The sequence below is a fragment of the Lactuca sativa genome, chromosome 4 (assembly GCF_002870075.4).
Source record: "Lactuca sativa cultivar Salinas chromosome 4, Lsat_Salinas_v11, whole genome shotgun sequence".
NCBI classification, from domain to species: domain Eukaryota; kingdom Viridiplantae; phylum Streptophyta; class Magnoliopsida; order Asterales; family Asteraceae; genus Lactuca; species Lactuca sativa.
In genome coordinates, this window is record NC_056626.2 from 60,029,535 (window position 1) to 60,046,949 (window position 17,415).

General features: G+C 43.9%; 2 protein-coding genes across 2 annotated transcripts; both read right to left on the minus strand.

The window, feature by feature from the left end:
- Positions 1 to 310: 310 nt before the first annotated feature.
- LOC111878584 (uncharacterized) lies at positions 311 to 772 on the minus strand. The gene has a single exon (XM_023875105.1). The coding sequence runs from the start codon at positions 770 to 772 to the stop codon at positions 311 to 313; it is 462 nt and encodes a 153-aa protein (XP_023730873.1).
- Positions 773 to 3,259: 2,487 nt separating this feature from the next.
- LOC128133433 (uncharacterized) lies at positions 3,260 to 4,184 on the minus strand. The gene is made up of 3 exons (XM_052770879.1): positions 4,093 to 4,184; positions 3,811 to 4,003; positions 3,260 to 3,577 (listed from the first exon to the last, which is right to left on the minus strand). The coding sequence occupies exons 1-3, from the start codon at positions 4,182 to 4,184 to the stop codon at positions 3,260 to 3,262; spliced, it is 603 nt and encodes a 200-aa protein (XP_052626839.1).
- Between the last annotated feature and the right edge of the window lie 13,231 nt (positions 4,185 to 17,415).

A 17,415-nucleotide genomic window follows, 5' to 3' on the forward strand; every position in this document is an offset into this window, starting at 1 on the left:
GACGATGACACGCGGTCCGTTTCAATAAACATGCCGACAGACCCACGAGTACACGCGGACCGCATGAGTTATACTGGAACTTTCTATCTTCAAAAAATAACGTGGACATACTTGAGAGACCATACGCGGACCGTTTGTTTATACACGCGAACACTACTCCGAGTACACGCGGACCGCGTGTTGTCTGTTGTGAATTTCTCAATTTTTGCTCTTTGACCAATACGAACATCGGGCCTTAAAATCCAACACTCTTTTACTGCAAGAAGGAAGAAGAAGAAATGTTAAATGCAAAAGGACCTATCTACGACATTTATTTGGAACTAGAAAATATGAAAACTTTAAGTTTTCCAAAAATGTCTGTCTTAACGTCTTTGGCGAGACGTGCTTCCCTTTCGATTTCAATCACCGGGGCATCCAATTGGATGACATCTAGGACATTTGTATTAAAACCTTCATAGAAAGGTTTCAAACGATGCCCATTGACTTTAAAGATTTTCCCCGTTTCTTTACTTTGGATCTCAACCGCTCCGTGCTCAAAGACTTTTAACACAACAAACGGACCTATCCATCTTGACCTCAACTTTCCAAGAAATAATTTCAATCGCGAATGATAAAGCAAAACCCTATGTCCCAACTCGAAATGCTTGCGGGTAATGGACTTATCATGGAAAAGCTTTGTCCTCTCCTTGTAAATTCTTGAGTTTTCATAGGAGTCATTTCTCAACTCCTCCAACTCTTGAAGTCCGAAGCTTCCTATGCCTTCCCGCTTCATCGATGTTGAAGTTGCATTGCTTGACCGCCCAAAATGCACGGTGTTCCAATTTCACAGGAAGATGACATGGTTTTCCAAAAACCAACCTAAATGGAGACATTCCTATCGGGGTCTTGTACGCGGCCCGATGGCCCAAAAGGCATTATCAAGCCTTGAACCCCAATCTTTCCTTGAGGGATTTACCGTTTTCTCAAGTATACTCTTCACCTCACGATTTGAAACTTCCGATTGACCATTCGTTCGAGGGTGGTAGGCGGTTGAAACACGGTGGGTCACGTTGTACTTCTTCAATAAAGCCTCCATCATCTTGTTGCAAAAGTGTGTCCCCCTATCACTAATCAAAGCCCTAGGCACATCAAACCTCACAAAGACATTAGATTTTAAAAAGTTAATAACTGTTTTGGCATCATCCGATCTTGTGGCTTTGGCTTCAACCCACTTAGAAACATAGTCAACCGCGAGCAAGATGTAAACGTTGCCAAATGAAACGGGGAATGGTCCCGTGAAATCAATCCCCCATATGTAAAAAATTTCACAAACAAGGATTGGATTTTGTGGCATTTGATTTTTTTGTGAAATGTTCCCCATCCTTTGGCATCGTTCACAACTTTTACAAAACAAGTAACATTCGTGTGACATGGTTGGCCAAAATAATCCACACTCAAGGACCTTCCTCAGGGTCCGGCTAGGTTCGAAATGTCCCCCACAAGCAAATTCATGACAAAATTGCAAAATGGATTGATGCTCTTGTTGGGGTACACATCGCCTAATAATTTGATCGGGACAATGTTTCCACAAATAAGGCTCATCTCACACATAATATTTTGCATCACTTTTTAACTTATCTTTTTGAGCACGTGTGAAATGTGCCGGGATACCTTTTTGTGACCAAAAAGTTAACGATATCGGCATACCAAGGAGTATATTGAGTAAGGGAAAAGAGATGCTTATCCGGAAACTCATCTCGCAAAGGGAGAGGAGTTTCATTTGAAGTGATCCAGCTTAGGTGATCGACAACAAGATTCTCGCATCCACTCTTGTCCCGGATTTCCAAATCAAATTCTTGTAACAATAAAATCCACCAAATGAGTCTAGGCTTTGCATCTTTCTTCGTCATCAAGTACTTAAGAGCTGCGTGATCCGAATACATAATGACCTTGGTACCAAGTAGATATTGTCTAAATTTCTCCAAGGTGAACACTATGTCCAATAGTTCCTTCTCCGTAGTAGAGTTGTTGCTTTGCGCATTATCTAGTGTCCTCGATGCATAATAGATCACAGGGGAGGCTCATCCATTCTTTTGACCCAAAACGGTGCCTATTTCATAGTTGCTTGCATCACACATGATCTCAAAGGGGAGATCCCAATTTGGTGCTTGCATGATGGGGGCGGATGTAAGCAACTCTTTGAGCTTATCGAAAGCTTCTTTGCATGCCTCATTGAACTCGAAATCAACATCCTTTTGCAAGAGTTGGCACATTGGTCTTGTTATCTTCGAAAAATCTTTGATGAATCTCCGGTAGAAACCTGCATTGCCCAAAAAAGAACGAACTTTCCGAACACAAGTCGGGTAAGGTAAGCTTTGAATAACATCTATATTGGCCTTATCTACCTCAATTCCTTTCTTTGATACAATGTGACCCAAAATAAGACCTTGACTCACCATAAAATGTCATTTTTCAAAGTTTAAAACCAAATTCATTTCAATGCATCTTTTTAAAATTTTGGTGAGATTGGACAAACACTCTTGAAAGGAGTTTCCATATACCGTAAAATCATCCATGAAAACTTCAATTATATATTCAACATATTTCGAAAAGATACTAACCATACAATGTTGGAAAGTGGTCGGGGCGTTACATAATCCGAATGGCATTCTCCAGTATGCAAAAGTGACTAATGGACATGTAAATGTTGTCTTTTCTTGGTCTTCCGGTACCACCGAGATTTGGTGAAAACCGGAATACCCGTCTAGAAAACAATAATGAGATTTCCCGGCCAAACTTTCTAACATTTGGTCAATGAAAGGCAATGGAAAATGATCTTTTCGTGTGCTTGCATTGAGTTTGCGGTAGTCAATGTATACTCTCCACCCGTTTTGCACACGGGTGGGGACCATCATACCTTTGTTGTTTTCGACCACCGTGATTCCCGTCTTTTTAGGCACAACTTGGACCGGGCTCACCCATTTGCTATCCGAGATTGGATAGATCATTCCTGCATCTAGGAGCTTCAAAATCTCTTTCTTCATAACTTCCATCATTGGCGGGTTCAACCTTCTTTGCGTGTCCCGACTTGGCTTGCATTCATCCTCCATCAAAATTTTGTGCATACAAGTAGAAGGGCTCAACCCCTTGATGTCCGCAATCGTCCATCCCATGGCTTCTTTATGCTCCTTCAACACCTTGAGGAGTTGCTCTTCTCCAGATTCGGTTAAGTGAGTTGAAAAATGATGACCGGAAGAGTCTTGTTGTTTCCTAAGTACGCTTACTTCAAATGTTGTGGAAGGACCTTCAATTCTAATTCTGGTGGTTGAACAAGGGAGGGTGGCAATCTTGTGTGAGTTTGAGGTAATTCAATTTGCTTCACACTAAATTGAGTGGTCTTCTTGATCTCTAGATTGTTAACCAATCTTTCAACTTCGAGGTCTAGTGAGTAGAGCTTCAACTTCTTGGCTAACTTTCCACAATCATACCCTTTTCTCAAAACCATCTCCAACATGTCATCATTAGACAACTCGAACAACTCTTGGGTTAATGGTTCAATAACATCAACAAAACACAAGGATGAAACATCATAGGATATCTCATAGCATCATAAATGTTAAAACTTATTATTTCACCATCAAACTCCATTGTTAAGCTTCCCGCATACACATCAATCTTTGTTCTATCTGTCTTCAAGAATGGTCTCCCAAGTAAAATTATACCCGACTTTGAGGACACTTGTTCATTTAGATCAATCACATAGAAATCCGTCGGGAAGACCAGTTGGTTTACTTACACTAGGACATCTTCCAAAACAACTCTAGGAAAGACACTTGATTTATCCGCAAGAGAGATTATGACACCGGTTTCACTTAAAGGTCCAACATTCAATGATTCATACACCGAACATGGCATGAAATTAATAGAAGCACCAAGGTCAAGCATGACACTACTAAAAGTGACATCTCCTATCTTGCAAGGAACCGTAAACATTCCCGGATCTTTGCACTTGGGTGGAAGCTTCCTTTGTAAAACCACGAATGCATTTTCGTTCATTGAAATTTTCTCATTTCCCTTCAATTTCTCTTGTTGGTACAAAGTTCTTTCAAAAACTTTGCATATCTTGGGATTTGCTTAATTGCATCAAGTAGAGGGATGTTTACTTCCACCTTTCGGAAGGTGTCCAAAATCTCTTTCTCCTCCATTTTCTTCTTTGAAGTTGCAAGTCGGGAGGGGAATGGCGGTTGAGTGGCTATTGGAGTCACTAGACGGGTTGTCTTCTTTAGGGCTCCGGCTTGTGCATCATTCTTTACTATAGATTCTTAAATGGGAATGACTTCTATTTCTTCCTCTTCATCCCTTGGCTTCTTCTTTGAACTACTTTCCCCGGTTTGTTTGCCACTTCTCAAGGTCACCACATTGCCATTTGGGTTCTTTTCAGTTTGGGAAGGGAGTTTACCACGGGACTACAACTGCTTATGGATGTGACTATATCTCCCATTTGTGCTTCAAGGTTGGAGATACTAGTTCTTGTCTCTTTTTGGAATTGTTGGGTACTAGTAGCTAAGGATTTGACAATTTCTTCAAGAGACATTCCGGAGTTACTTAGTTGGGATTGAGGAGGTTGTTGGTGATGTTGTGGAGGGTGCGGTTTGGGTTGATAATGTGGTTGTGGATGTTGGTAGTGAGGTTGTGGTGGTGTATAGGATGGTATAACCAATGCATTTTGAGGCAATGGTCTTGGGTTGTAGCTCATGTTGGGATTTGGCTTCCAACTCTAATTATATGGATTTTGATAACCGGGTGGCTTGTTGTGGTAGTTTTGGAATTCTCCCGTGGCATTTACATGTTCCGCATCTTCTTGAAGAATGGGGCACATATTCGTAGGATGTCCCATTGTTGCACATATTCCACAAACCATCACTTGTGGAGTTTGTCCCATGGCTAGCTTTTGGACAACGGAGGTTAGATCTTTGATTTGAGACTCGAGGTTCGATGATCCCACTTCATTTACTTTGTGTTGTGTGTCTCTTTTCATATTTTGGCGCGGGCCAAAATGTTGAGAATTCGCGACTATGGTGTTGAAAAGTTGTCTTGTTTGTTGTGAGGTTTTACTAAAGACATCACCATCACTTGAGGCATCAACTAGTCTCCTCTCCATTGGCAACAATCCCTCATAGAAGTGTTGAATGAGGAGTTGTTCCGGAATTTGGTGTTGTGGGCAACTATAACACAAATTGTTGAACCTCTCCCAATAATCATGAAAAGTCTCATTTTGACCTAGGCGGATTCCACAAATCTCATTTCTAAGACTTGAGACTCTTGAAGCGGGATAGAACTTATCAAGAAAAGCTCTTGCCATTTCGGTCCATGAGTTGATCGACCCCGAAGGAAGATAGAATAACCAATCCTTTGCTCTATCGGCCAATGAAAAGGGGAATGCCCTTAGCTTGATTTGGTCATCGGTTGACCCTTGTAGCTTCATGCTAGTGCAAATAATGTAAAACATCTTCAAATGCTTACGTGGGTCTTCGTTCTCTAATCCATGAAAAGTTGGGAGGTGATGGACTAAACTTGACTTCAATTCCGAACCTCCTTCCAAAACCGGGTAGTTGATACCGATTGGAGTTTGTGTAACATCAGTTTCCATCATTTGCCTCAAAGTTCTTTCAGGAGCTTCTCATCCGTCCGCCATTGTAATTGGTTCAATAATGGGTGGATTTTGTTGTAGAGGTGGTGTTTCGGGAATTTCTTGGCGAGGGTCGGTACTAGATTCGGGTTCCGTATCACTTGATGAAGCGGGTTCAACCTCCGGATCCCCATGAGGATTAGAAGTTTGACCATGTTTAATTCGCTTTTCCTTCGCCAAACGCCTTGCTTCTTTTTCAATTTCCGGGTTGTAAATCAAGTCACCTGTACGCTGAGATCTGGGCATAGAGAAACAGATTGATTAAAAATAAACCAATTCCCGGCAACGGCGCCAAAATTTGGTGGTCGTCGAGGCCAACAAAATAAATACCCTAAATACTACACACTACAATAGTGTATAGTGGTAAAGGGATCGTATCCACGGAGATTGGTTCAATTTAAATCTCTATGTAAATGACTTGTTCAAGTACTAGTAAAACATAAATAAAAGTAAAATAGGGGGGTTAGTTCTTTTTGATTGGTTGACAAAGTTAAAACTAGCTAAAATGTAAATATGACAAGTAAACAAGTAAAAGATTTGATTAAATTCAATGAAGTGAAATTGGTTGATTTTGGGTACACCACATGGATGACATGGTTGACTTATAATTAGACCAAATGGAATAACACTTATGAATTGGTTTAACTTGGCTATAGCAATTCATAAGCACAAATTACCTCAACTATTCTTAAATATTAAAATGGATAGAGGAGCTCTTAATACATTTCCTTAATTAAAGTCACAAAACTAATGAAACGTATAATCTTGTGAAAATCAATTAGCTTTAAGTTCTAAGAGTTACCAAGTACAAAAGATAATCAAATGCTTACATTATCATTATGGAGGAAACATTTCCATGGTCTAAATGAAATGAAAACAAACATATAAACCATTTGTTGCTTACTAATTTGAGGGTCCATTACTTAACCAAGAAATTAGTCAACAAAAATAAGCATTCATTCATCTAAGCTCATGATCAAAGATAAATAAACACAACAAGATGTTTGACTATAAAATATTTCCATAAACTTCAAAGACAAGATAATAATAAGTCTTCAAAGCAACTAATTATCCATGGGTTAAACCCTAATCAACCAAATGAAAGTTTAGCCAAGCATGGCCAAAGTAAGAGAAATGTAATATAGTTTAGTGGTACTAAACATTGTTCTAGTTGCAAAATGGAAAGAAATTACAGTAATCTTCAAAACAAATCTTCAAATCTTCCAAAGCCTTCTTGGGAGAGAATGGTATGTGTTCTTTAAGTCATCATATGCTATAATACCTCCACCCTCCAGCAAAAAGGAGTTGGTTTCCGGATTTAAAAAGGTGCCAAAAGCCTCCCACCAACCTTCCACAAATAGGGTCAACAAGTTAAAACCCGGCTTCATTTCATCATAATTCACACAGACCGCGTATGGGTCCATGCGGACCGCGTGGGTCACGCTGAATGTGGGACTTGGGCCATTTAAAATACAATCTAGCCCAATTTTCTCATTCACACTTCATCCCACATGCATAGCTCTTTATAGCTCATTTGTGCCTTTCCAAAGCCTCTAATGATTGATCCAATGCTCCTTCAATCTTCCATAGCTCGAGTCCGCGTCGCCTCATCATCATTCTTGCTCAAATATTAAGTCCAAATTGATTTCTTGTTTATGCTAACACCAAGCTCAATCGCACCACTTCAGATCCACAAGCAACTCGCAAGCCTCCATAAGTCTCACACTCCTTCGAAGCCTCTAATAACAAATAGTCTTCGATAAATCCTGCAAATAAGGTTAAAAGACTGGAAAGCACTCGGTAAAGGAGAAAAATAACAAAAAGAGAAAATATGTATGAAGATTAACTAAAATGAGATGGCTTTAACTAAAAATAAACTATGAAAAGAAGTAATAAAAACGAAACTATCAGAAGTACTTAAAATATAACCCAAAATTTAGCGTGATCCCTAAAGTACCAACACACAAACAAATAACATATACACTAACAATATGTCAGGTCCAAACCATGGGTTGGAATACCCCAGGCCCATCAACAATCGGGTTGGAATGCCAATAAACTATGGGTCCAGTCAACCATCAGATTAGGATACCCCAAGCCCATCAACCATCGGGTTGGAATGCCAACATACAATGGGTCATGTCATCATAAGGATGGAATACCCTCGGACCCGCTCAACCATCGAGTCGGAATGCCCCCGGTCTGTTGGCTCACGCACAAAGCAGTAAAGCCTCAACCACCAACCAAATATGTGGACATATACATAACATATATAATCAGCCAACAGATAAACAAACAGATCTATTGATCACTAAGCATAGAAACATCCTATATACCAGGATACAGATCTAACAGATCACTACAGCTTGATAACATACTATCGCATAACAAGATATCAAATCCAAATGGCTGGTCTTGGTGACTTCGACTCGCAAGTACAGTGAGGAAACCTCACCTCGCAAACTGGACAAAGTTGATGAGGTCTCGACTCCGAATGTCAGCTCTCTAACCAACACCTATTCCAAACAAATGACCAATCTCCATCAAAATCCCAAAATTTCCTAAAATATCCTTAAGGTTAAACTTGGTCAAAATCAAAGTCAAAGTCAGCTGGTCGAACCAACTAAGTTAACTGAGTCAACCCAAACGAGTCAACTCAATCGAATTGACCTAGTGTAAGTACGCGGGGAGTACTCCGATGGTACGCAGGGCGTACTCCGTTCTCGCATGTTGACCACCATCGGGATGGTTTACTTCGTACATAGGGCGTACTCATAGAAGTCTAAAACTCCATTAAGAGCTTAATGCCTTAAGCTCTTACGTCCATACTTTAGGTCCATGACTAAAATACTCTTAGGAGTCATAAAGTCTCCAACTTTATGACTTAGCATGACCAATAAGTGTTTAGCTCAAGGTCTTTTTCCATTAAGACCTTCTAAATGATGCATAAAGCAAAACTAACCATTTGGAACCCATTTTATGACTTAAGACCCCTCCTATGGTCTAAAAGGATATCTTAAAGGTCAAGAACATGCCATGTTCAAGTTCTAACATTTTGGGACCAAAAAGCTCCATAAAGACATCCAAAACTGGATCTATATGTTAGAGGGATAAAGCTGCAAGCTTTATATATTAGGAAGGTTGCAAATGATGTAGAAATCCTAGATCCAAGTGTTTCCCTCCATGAAGATGAGCTTGGCTTCCTCCCTTCTTCTTCTAAGGTACCAAAATACACACTCTAAGCTTGAAAAGGCTCCTCAAGGTGAAACTATGGTTGCAAGGACGTATGAGAGGGATGGAGGCAGATAAGGTGGATGAAATGAGGCCATACGAGTGCTTAAATACGAGTCACACCCTAAAAATTAGGATTTCCATATCTGGCAAGTACGCCTAGCGTACACTGATGTACGCCCCGCGTACTAGGGCGCGCCCTAGTATGCTCAATGTACACGGTATATCACGTACGCATTGCGTACTCCCAAGGCCAAAATTAAAAAAAAAATGCCACTATGGCTCCTTTTGCACACTTTCTTGAACATAGGGACCAAAATGCTACATAATTAAATTATAGGGTTGAAATCAAAAGTACCTTATCATCGGGATTTTACGTTAGAGCGTGTTAATATCTTTTAGTACAAAGATAGAATAACAATCATGAATTACATCAAGTCATAATCAAATTAAACAACAACATTGAGAACTAGAACTAGAACCATTCTAACAAACTGTTTACAAATCTTTTTAGTTTTCCACATGTTTTCAAAGTAGATTGTTATTTACATTATTTCAGATTTTGCATATACCCCCCCCCCTTTTTGTGACTAAAGTACCTTGTGCAAAAAGGTATAGACTTTTATCCCATGTCTCTAAGGATCAACCGTGCTTGCCTCATACTACTTTATAGTGCATTACAATAATGTATTTGGAGTCTATTGTGCCTATATTATTCATTGGGTTTGACACACCTAACATAAACATTTTGGAACCCTATGAGGGTGGACGGTTTTGAGAAGTTTCGGAAGGCTTCTGGAACTATCTCTGGTAGTTGATAATGTTATGATCTGAATCTGGATTAAATCTGATTATTTAATTGATTCAAATCCGTTTTGTCTGCAAGCTACCTCAAGTATAATTAGAATCCTATGGCCTTTGAGAAAATTGATCCAACATGCTGAAAGGCTTCAGAATTCGGTTTTGATAGCGTCCCTCCTCTCTCCTAACTACTATATGGTTTTAGTTTTTTGGGTGTGACCCATTCGAGACATTCTACTTTGGGTGCTAGTCTTTCCAAGTAATTGCAAGGAATTCAAGATCTTCAAAGGAATCACAAGTATATAAGACTATACTTGAAAGTTTAATAATCCTCTCCCTTTTGATAGTTAAAATTCATAGTTTTGAAGGTAGGCTGCTATAATAGTAAAACCTAGATCTAGGGTGCAGGTACACTTAGGATTATTTTTGAATGCTTCCGTTTCCTACATCTAATGTAACGACCCGTCTCCGGTATGATGATTCCTTGGTATTTATTTTGAAGTTTTGCAAGAGGGACTCGGCGAGTTCATAGCCTGACTCGCCGAGTAGGGACGGGATTTCGAGCACGTGTTAGCTGGCGACTCGGCGAGTCTGTCCGTTTGGGAGAAACCCTAAATCCCCGGGTTGCCCACTATTTAAGCCACCTTATGGCCTCCATTCTCGCCTCCTTCACCCTCAGAAGCTGTGAGAAAACCCTAATTCGTTCTTGAGTGATTCTAAGTGATTTTGTGTGCAATTGTGAAGGCTTGAAGAAGGAGAAGAAGAAAGGAGCAAGGAGAAGGATTGTAGAGCAGAGATTCAAGGGAAAACAAGAGTTCTTTGAGGTATTCTTCGGATTTCCTTCCCTTTTATGCTTTAAAACCCCCTCTAGATCTAGTTGATGCTTTTCTCAAGCCTTATGTTGATATGGAAGCCCTTTTATGTCAAGATATCTTTAGATCTGTTCATTTAGGAGTTGTAGAGCCCATATCTATTGCCTTTATGGAGCTATTTTGCATCATAACCCTAGATCTACCCTTTAAGTGCCTTTTTAGCCTTTATTCCCTTGTTCATGTGTTTGTACACGTAAAGTTGGAAACTTTACGTGGTAAATCAGCTTATTGGACTCAGATCTATCATTTGTATGTTTTGGATTCGAGCAGAATCGAGTGTAGAATAGTTGCATGGCGGTGACTCGGCGAGTCGGAAGAACGACTCGGCGAGTCGAGTCGCGAGTCCCCGACTTCTTCCTTTTGAGCGGTGTCGAGTGGTACCAGTGAGTAGTGGAGTGGACTCAGCGAGTTTGAGGGTAGACTCAGTAATGGAGGGACTCGGCGAGTTGTTCATACAACTCGGCGAGTCCAAGGCAATCTTCTTAAGCTCAAGAACAACTCGTCGAGTTGTTCATATGACTCGGCGAGTCGGATGAAGATTGTCTGAGTTCTTGGATCGAGAGGGTACTCGTCGAGTCGATGCCATACTCGACGAGTAGCAGCGAGTAGGGTCGAGGAGTGAGAATAAGGACTCGGCGAGTTGGCGGCCCAACTCGGCGAGTCAGGTCAACCGAGAGTTGACTTTGACCGAGAGTTGACCTTGACCGAGAGTTGACTTTGACCGAGGGTAAAAGAGTCATTTTACCCAATACAGTGTTTAGTATTTGATTGAGTGTGTTTATGGACTTGTAGCCGGGGAGATACCGGAGCAGCAGCAGTTAGCTTCCAGAGCCATACACTCAGCAGCCAGTTCACGAGGTGAGTTTCCCTTCAGTAGGAACGGGTCTACGGCCACAATGCCGGCCCGTTTAATTATCAGTAGTTCCGAACTTTGGTCTGATGCAGTAGTTGGAGTGCTTGATGTCTTTGTGATACAAGCATGTTTGTGTTATGTGTTCCGGACTCTGTTCCGATGCAGTATGCAGTATATGTGATTATAATAGTTGTTATGTATTATGCTATGCCATGATCAGTCAGTTCCGGACTTCGGTCCGATGCAGTCAGTTCCGGACTTCGGTCCGATGCAGTCAGTTCCGGACTTCGGTCCGATGCAATCAGTTCCGGATTTCGGTCTGATGCAGTTAGTTCCGGACTCTGGTCCGATGCAGGGGACAAGGTCCCGGTCAGTTTCGGACTTTGGTCCGATGCAGCTAGTTCCAGACTTCGGTCTGATGCAGTGGGCAAGGCCCAGTATGTGCTTTATTTATGTATTGTATGGTATGTGGTAGTTTGGGGGAGCTCACTAAGCTTCGTGCTTACAGTTTCAGTTTTGGTTTCAGGTACTTCCGCAAGCAGAGGGAAGAGCTCAGGATGATGGCATCGCACACACCACAGCTTCAGCTTTTATCCTGGGAGTTGATTTAGTTTTTGATTTGTTATGACATAGATATGGTACAGTTTTCCGCACAGTGTTTTGTTATGTTGAGATATATTACGTATGGTTTTATGATATGACACTCAGATTATGGTTTTTAGTTATATCGAAAAATGAAATTTTTGGGTTGTATTTTTGGGTCGTTTCAAGTTGGTATCAGAGCCCTGGTTTGAGGGATTCGGATACACTTCCGGGTGTATCTGAGCTCAAACTAAGGGGAAATAAAAAGATTTTTAAAAGGAAAATGTTTTCTAAAAGAATTTTGAAAGCACTTAGAAAGAAAGAAATTTTTAAACGAGATAAGGGTGTGGTGCATGCGATCAGCCGAGCTCAAGTAAGTACTCCCAAATTACCCATACAAGTTATTTGTTCAGTTTCAGTTTCAGTAGAACAGCATGCTAGTATAGGACTAAGGATCTAGGAGGATGCCTTATGTGCCTGCTTTATGTGTTACAGCTTTATGAGTATTGCATGCTAGTATTGAGTAGACAGCAGTAGGATAGCCTGTTTAGGTTATGCCTGATAGTATGAGCTTAGCATTGTATGCTAGTACAGTTTCTCATTATGAGAATAGTTTTGCCTGAGTATGTTTCCTTTATCCGAATGATGCTTGCTTCGTGCTTTGTGGGGTTCTGAGTGATGGGAGTTAGCCATTAGGTGAACACGTCACACCACATGTGATCAGGGTTGAATAATCCCAGAGTGCTGGAACTGGACCTATTGCGCAGCTCTTGTTTGAGTCCAACCGTTATAGGGACGGGTCTTTTACTTGAAGGATTATCTGATCCTCGTCACATGTGATGGTGTTCAGGTGGTGGCTAATTAGCATTATAAGGAGACCTTCAGCAGCTGAGGACTAGTTGAGTTGAGTCTGAGGTTTCCCTAGGGCAAGCCTAGGATGAGAGTAGCAGAGATCTGTAGTAGTAGAAGTGACTTGGTGAAGTCAAGGCAGTTCTTGAAGAAAGTACGGATAGATGTGGAAGGTAGTATGGGCCCGTACTACTGAAAGCAGAGGATCCGTACTCGAATCAAGAAAGGCTGAGACAAGACAAGGGAGCTAGTTGTAGTATCAATGATCCCTTAAGATATTTCAGTTTTCTGATGTAGTTGTGATGTGTTTCAGAATGGTGGTTTTGCGTTCCAGACCAGCAGCCGGCAGCGGAGGTGCCGGGGAGGGATCAGGTTCAGGCTCGGGTGACGAGCGCATGGATGAGAAGACCCGAGAGTTTCTTTCTTCGGAGATTACGCGCATCATTTTAGAGCAGACTCCTGTGATCTTCGGTTCGATCAAGGAGGGGATCCTGGAGCTGATGGATGAGAGATTGGGCACCTTCCGTGCCGAGGTGGCGGCCATGATGGGGTCGCGCACCGTTACTTTCAGGGAGTTCAGGGCATGTGGAGCTCCGGACTATCATGAGGCGCGGGACCCCATAGCGAGTACCAAATGGTTGGCGGATGTAGCCAACGCTTTCCGCACTAGCAGGTGTCCCGAGGGGGACAAGGTCAGATTGGCGTCCTGTCTTCTGAAGGACAGGACACGGGATTGGTGGGAGGAGGTCGGACATGCCATCGGGGATGATGCAGCATTGGACGCCATGACCTGGGCTGATTTCTCTACCAGGTTCAGGGCGGAGTTTGCACCGGTCATTGAGGTGCAACAGTTAGCTAGGGAGTTTCAGGACCTCACCCAGACTACAGAGACAGTGGCAGAGATCACCGCCAAGTTCAGGGAGAGGGCTCTTCTCGTTCCTCAGTACGTAGCTGATGAGGAAATGAAGAAGGCCCGTTATCATGAGATGTTACAGAGCGATATCTGCCAGTTTGTGAGCCGGTCCAGCTGTAAAACGCTGGAAGATATGATTGCTAGGGCTCGGGAGAGGGAGATTGATCTCGAGATGGAGAAGAAGAGGAAACCGGAGGCGGTTTTGGGTTCAGGCGGTTCGGGCGGTTCGGGCAAAAAGCCCAGGGTTTCAGATCACAGATCTAGGAGTCAGCAGAGCCACGGTCGATGTGGCAAGTGTGGGAGATTGCACGAGGGGGCGTGCAAGGCAGGGAGTTCCGGCTGCTACAAGTGCGGTCGGATTGGGCATTTGAGTAGGGATTATACGGCCCCTGCTACTGCCGTTGTAGCATCAGATCTGATTTGCTTTCAGTGCAATCAGAGGGGACATAAAAAGTCCCAGTGTCCGAGTTTAGCTGCAGCAGGGAAGGTGGCTGCACCTGCCCCTGCTACCTTGAGGATTACAGATGGTCGGCAGGGCCGAGCCGAGAAGCCAGTGGCGAAGAGCAGGGCGTTTCAGATGACATCAGAGGAGGCGCGAGCGACTCCTGATGTGGTGACGGGTATGTATCTTCCCTTCATCTCTTTATTATTATTATCGTTTGAATATTGCTTATGATTGTATGTTTTATTTAGGGTCGTTCTCCGTGAACGGCATTGCTGCTATGGTATTGTTCGATTCGGGGGCTACCCGATCATTCGTATCGCTTGCGCTTAGCAAGAGATTTAGTAGAGCTCCTGGGGAGCTGGATTGTCCATTAGAGGTTGAGATAGCAGATGATAGGACCGTGAGGGTCGGCAGAGTGCATAGAGGGTGTTCCCTTCAGTTGTTTGATGAGCAGTTTTCAGTGGACCTGGTACTTATTCCCCTGCGAGGGAATAAGGTTATTGTGGGCATGGATTGGCTAAGCCCCAATAGGGCGGTGATTGATTGTGAGCTTCAGCTGGTGAGGGTTCGCACTCCCAGTGGGGGAGAGTTAGTGATTCAGGGCGAGAGGCCATAGCGTGGACCGACCTTTTGTTCCGCCGCAAAGGGCGAGACGCTATGTTCAGCAGGGTTGCGCCAGTTTTGTAGCTTACGTCTTGGATGCCCGGGAGAAGGGCAAGACGACAGTTGATGATGTTCCTATAGTGCGAGACTACCCGGATGTGTTTCCCGAGGATTTGCCGGGGATACCTCTTGAGAGACAGGTTGAGTTCAGGATCGACCTAATTCCTGGTGCGGCTCCGATAGCCAAGGCACCGTATCGACTAGCTCCCCCTGAGATGCAGGAGTTGTCTACACAGCTGCAGGAGCTGTTAGACAAGGGTTTCATTCGGCCAAGCAGTTCACCTTGGGGAGCGCCGGTCTTGTTTGTGAGGAAGAAGGATGGGTCGCATCGTATGTGTATAGATTATCGGGAGTTGAATAAGGTAACGGTGAAGAAACGTTACCCACTTCCGAGGATAGATGACTTGTTTGATCAGCTTCAGGGAGCGTCTTGGTTCTCCAAGATCGATCTACGCTCCGGTTATCATCAGATGCGGGTTAGAGATGAGGATGTTCAGAAGACTGCTTTCAGGACCAGGTATGGTCATTATGAGTTTGTGGTGATGCCATTTGGGCTCACCAATGCTCCAGCCGCGTTCATGGATCTCATGAACCGCGTGTGCAGGCCGATGCTGGATCGGTCAGTGATAGTATTCATAGATGATATCTTGGTATATTCCAAGACGCAGGAGCAGCACGAGGAGCACCTGCGGGAGGTGCTGGAGGCTTTGAGGAGGGAGAGACTTTTCGCAAAGTTCTCCAAATGTGAGTTCTGGTTGCGCGAGGTGCAGTTTCTTGGTCACCTCGTCAACCAGAAGGGTATTTTGGTAGATCCGGCCAAGATAGAGGCCGTGATGCAGTGGGAGGTCCCGAAGTCTCCATCTGAGATTCGGAGCTTCCTAGGGTTGGCAGGGTATTATCGGAGATTTATTCAGGACTTCTCCAAAATAGCAGTGCCACTCACCCGACTGACCAAGAAGTCGGTGGTATTTCGTTGGGGGCCTGAGCAGCAGGCAGCGTTCGAGACCCTCAGACAGAGATTGTGCGAGTCTCCGATCCTTACCTTGCCAGAGGGAGTAGAGGACTTCGTAATCTACTGTGATGCCTCGATCACAGGTATGGGAGCAGTATTGATGCAGCGAGGCCATGTGATAACTTATGCCTCGAGACAGTTGAAGCCTCACGAGGCTAATTATCCTACCCATGATTTGGAGCTGGGGGCGGTTGTGTTTGCCCTCAAGATTTGGAGGCATTACCTTTATGGGGTCCGTTGTACTATTTACACGGATCACAAGAGTTTGAGGTACCTTATGGATCAGCCGAGTCTGAACATGAGGCAGAGGAGGTGGTTGGATGTGCTAAAGGATTATGATTGTGAGATCCTTTACCACCCAGGGAAGGCCAACGTGGTGGCCGACGCCCTAAGCCGCAAAGTGTCGGCGGCCCCTATCAGAGATCTGTGTTTGAGGTTGACAGTGATCACTCCGTTGTTGGAGCGGATCAAGGAGGCACAGGTGGAGGGCCTCAAGGAGGAGAGACAGAAGTGTGAGAGGATCGTAGGCCGAGTAGCCTCGTTTGATTATGATAGTCGGGGATTGCTGACGCTCCACGGGAGGGTGTGGGTACCGTACTGGGGTGGAGTACGACAAGTGTTGATGGATGAGGCTCATAAGTCTCGGTTTTCTATCCACCCAGGGGCGACGAAGATGTATCGAGATCTTCGACCTGATTATTGGTGGCCCTGCATGAAGCGGGACGTCGCCTGGTACGTTGAGAGATGCCTGACCTGCCGGAAGGTCAAGGCGGAGCACCAGAGACCTCACGGCAAGATGCAGCCGTTAGACATTCCCGTGTGGAAATGGGAGGACATCACCATGGATTTTGTCACCAAGCTCCCCAGGACCGCACGAGGAGTGGATTCGATATGGGTAGTAGTGGATCGGTTGACGAAGAGTGCCCATTTTATCCCGATCCAGGAGAGTATATCGGCGGAGAAGTTAGCCGATATCTATGTGCGAGAGATTGTGGCACGTCATGGAGTGCCGGTATCGGTGGTGTCAGACCGAGATGTCCGTTTCACATCCAGATTCTGGAAGCGGTTCCACGACGAGATGGGTACTCATCTCCATTTCAGCACCGCTTTCCACCCTCAGACGGACGGGCCGGCAGAGCGAGAGGACGATTCAGACTCTCGAGGACATGCTTAGGGCATGTGTTCTAGATTTCGGTGGCAGTTGGGATACGTATCTTCCCTTAGCGGAATTTTCGTATAACAATAGTTATCATGCGAGCATTGATCGACCTCCCTTTGAGATGCTTTATGGGAGGAAGTGTAGGACCCCGATTTGTTGGGGCGAGGTCGGTCAGCGAGTTATCGGGAGCACAGAGGTGGTGCTCAAGACGACCGAGTTGATTCAGCAGGTCCGTAGTAGACTGCAGACTGCGCAGAGTCGGCAGAAGAGCTACGCCGACAGGAGGCGTTCGGACTTGGAGTTCCAGGTGGGGGATATGGTCCTTCTGAAGGTCTCACCTTGGAAGGGTGTCATCAGATTCCGGAAG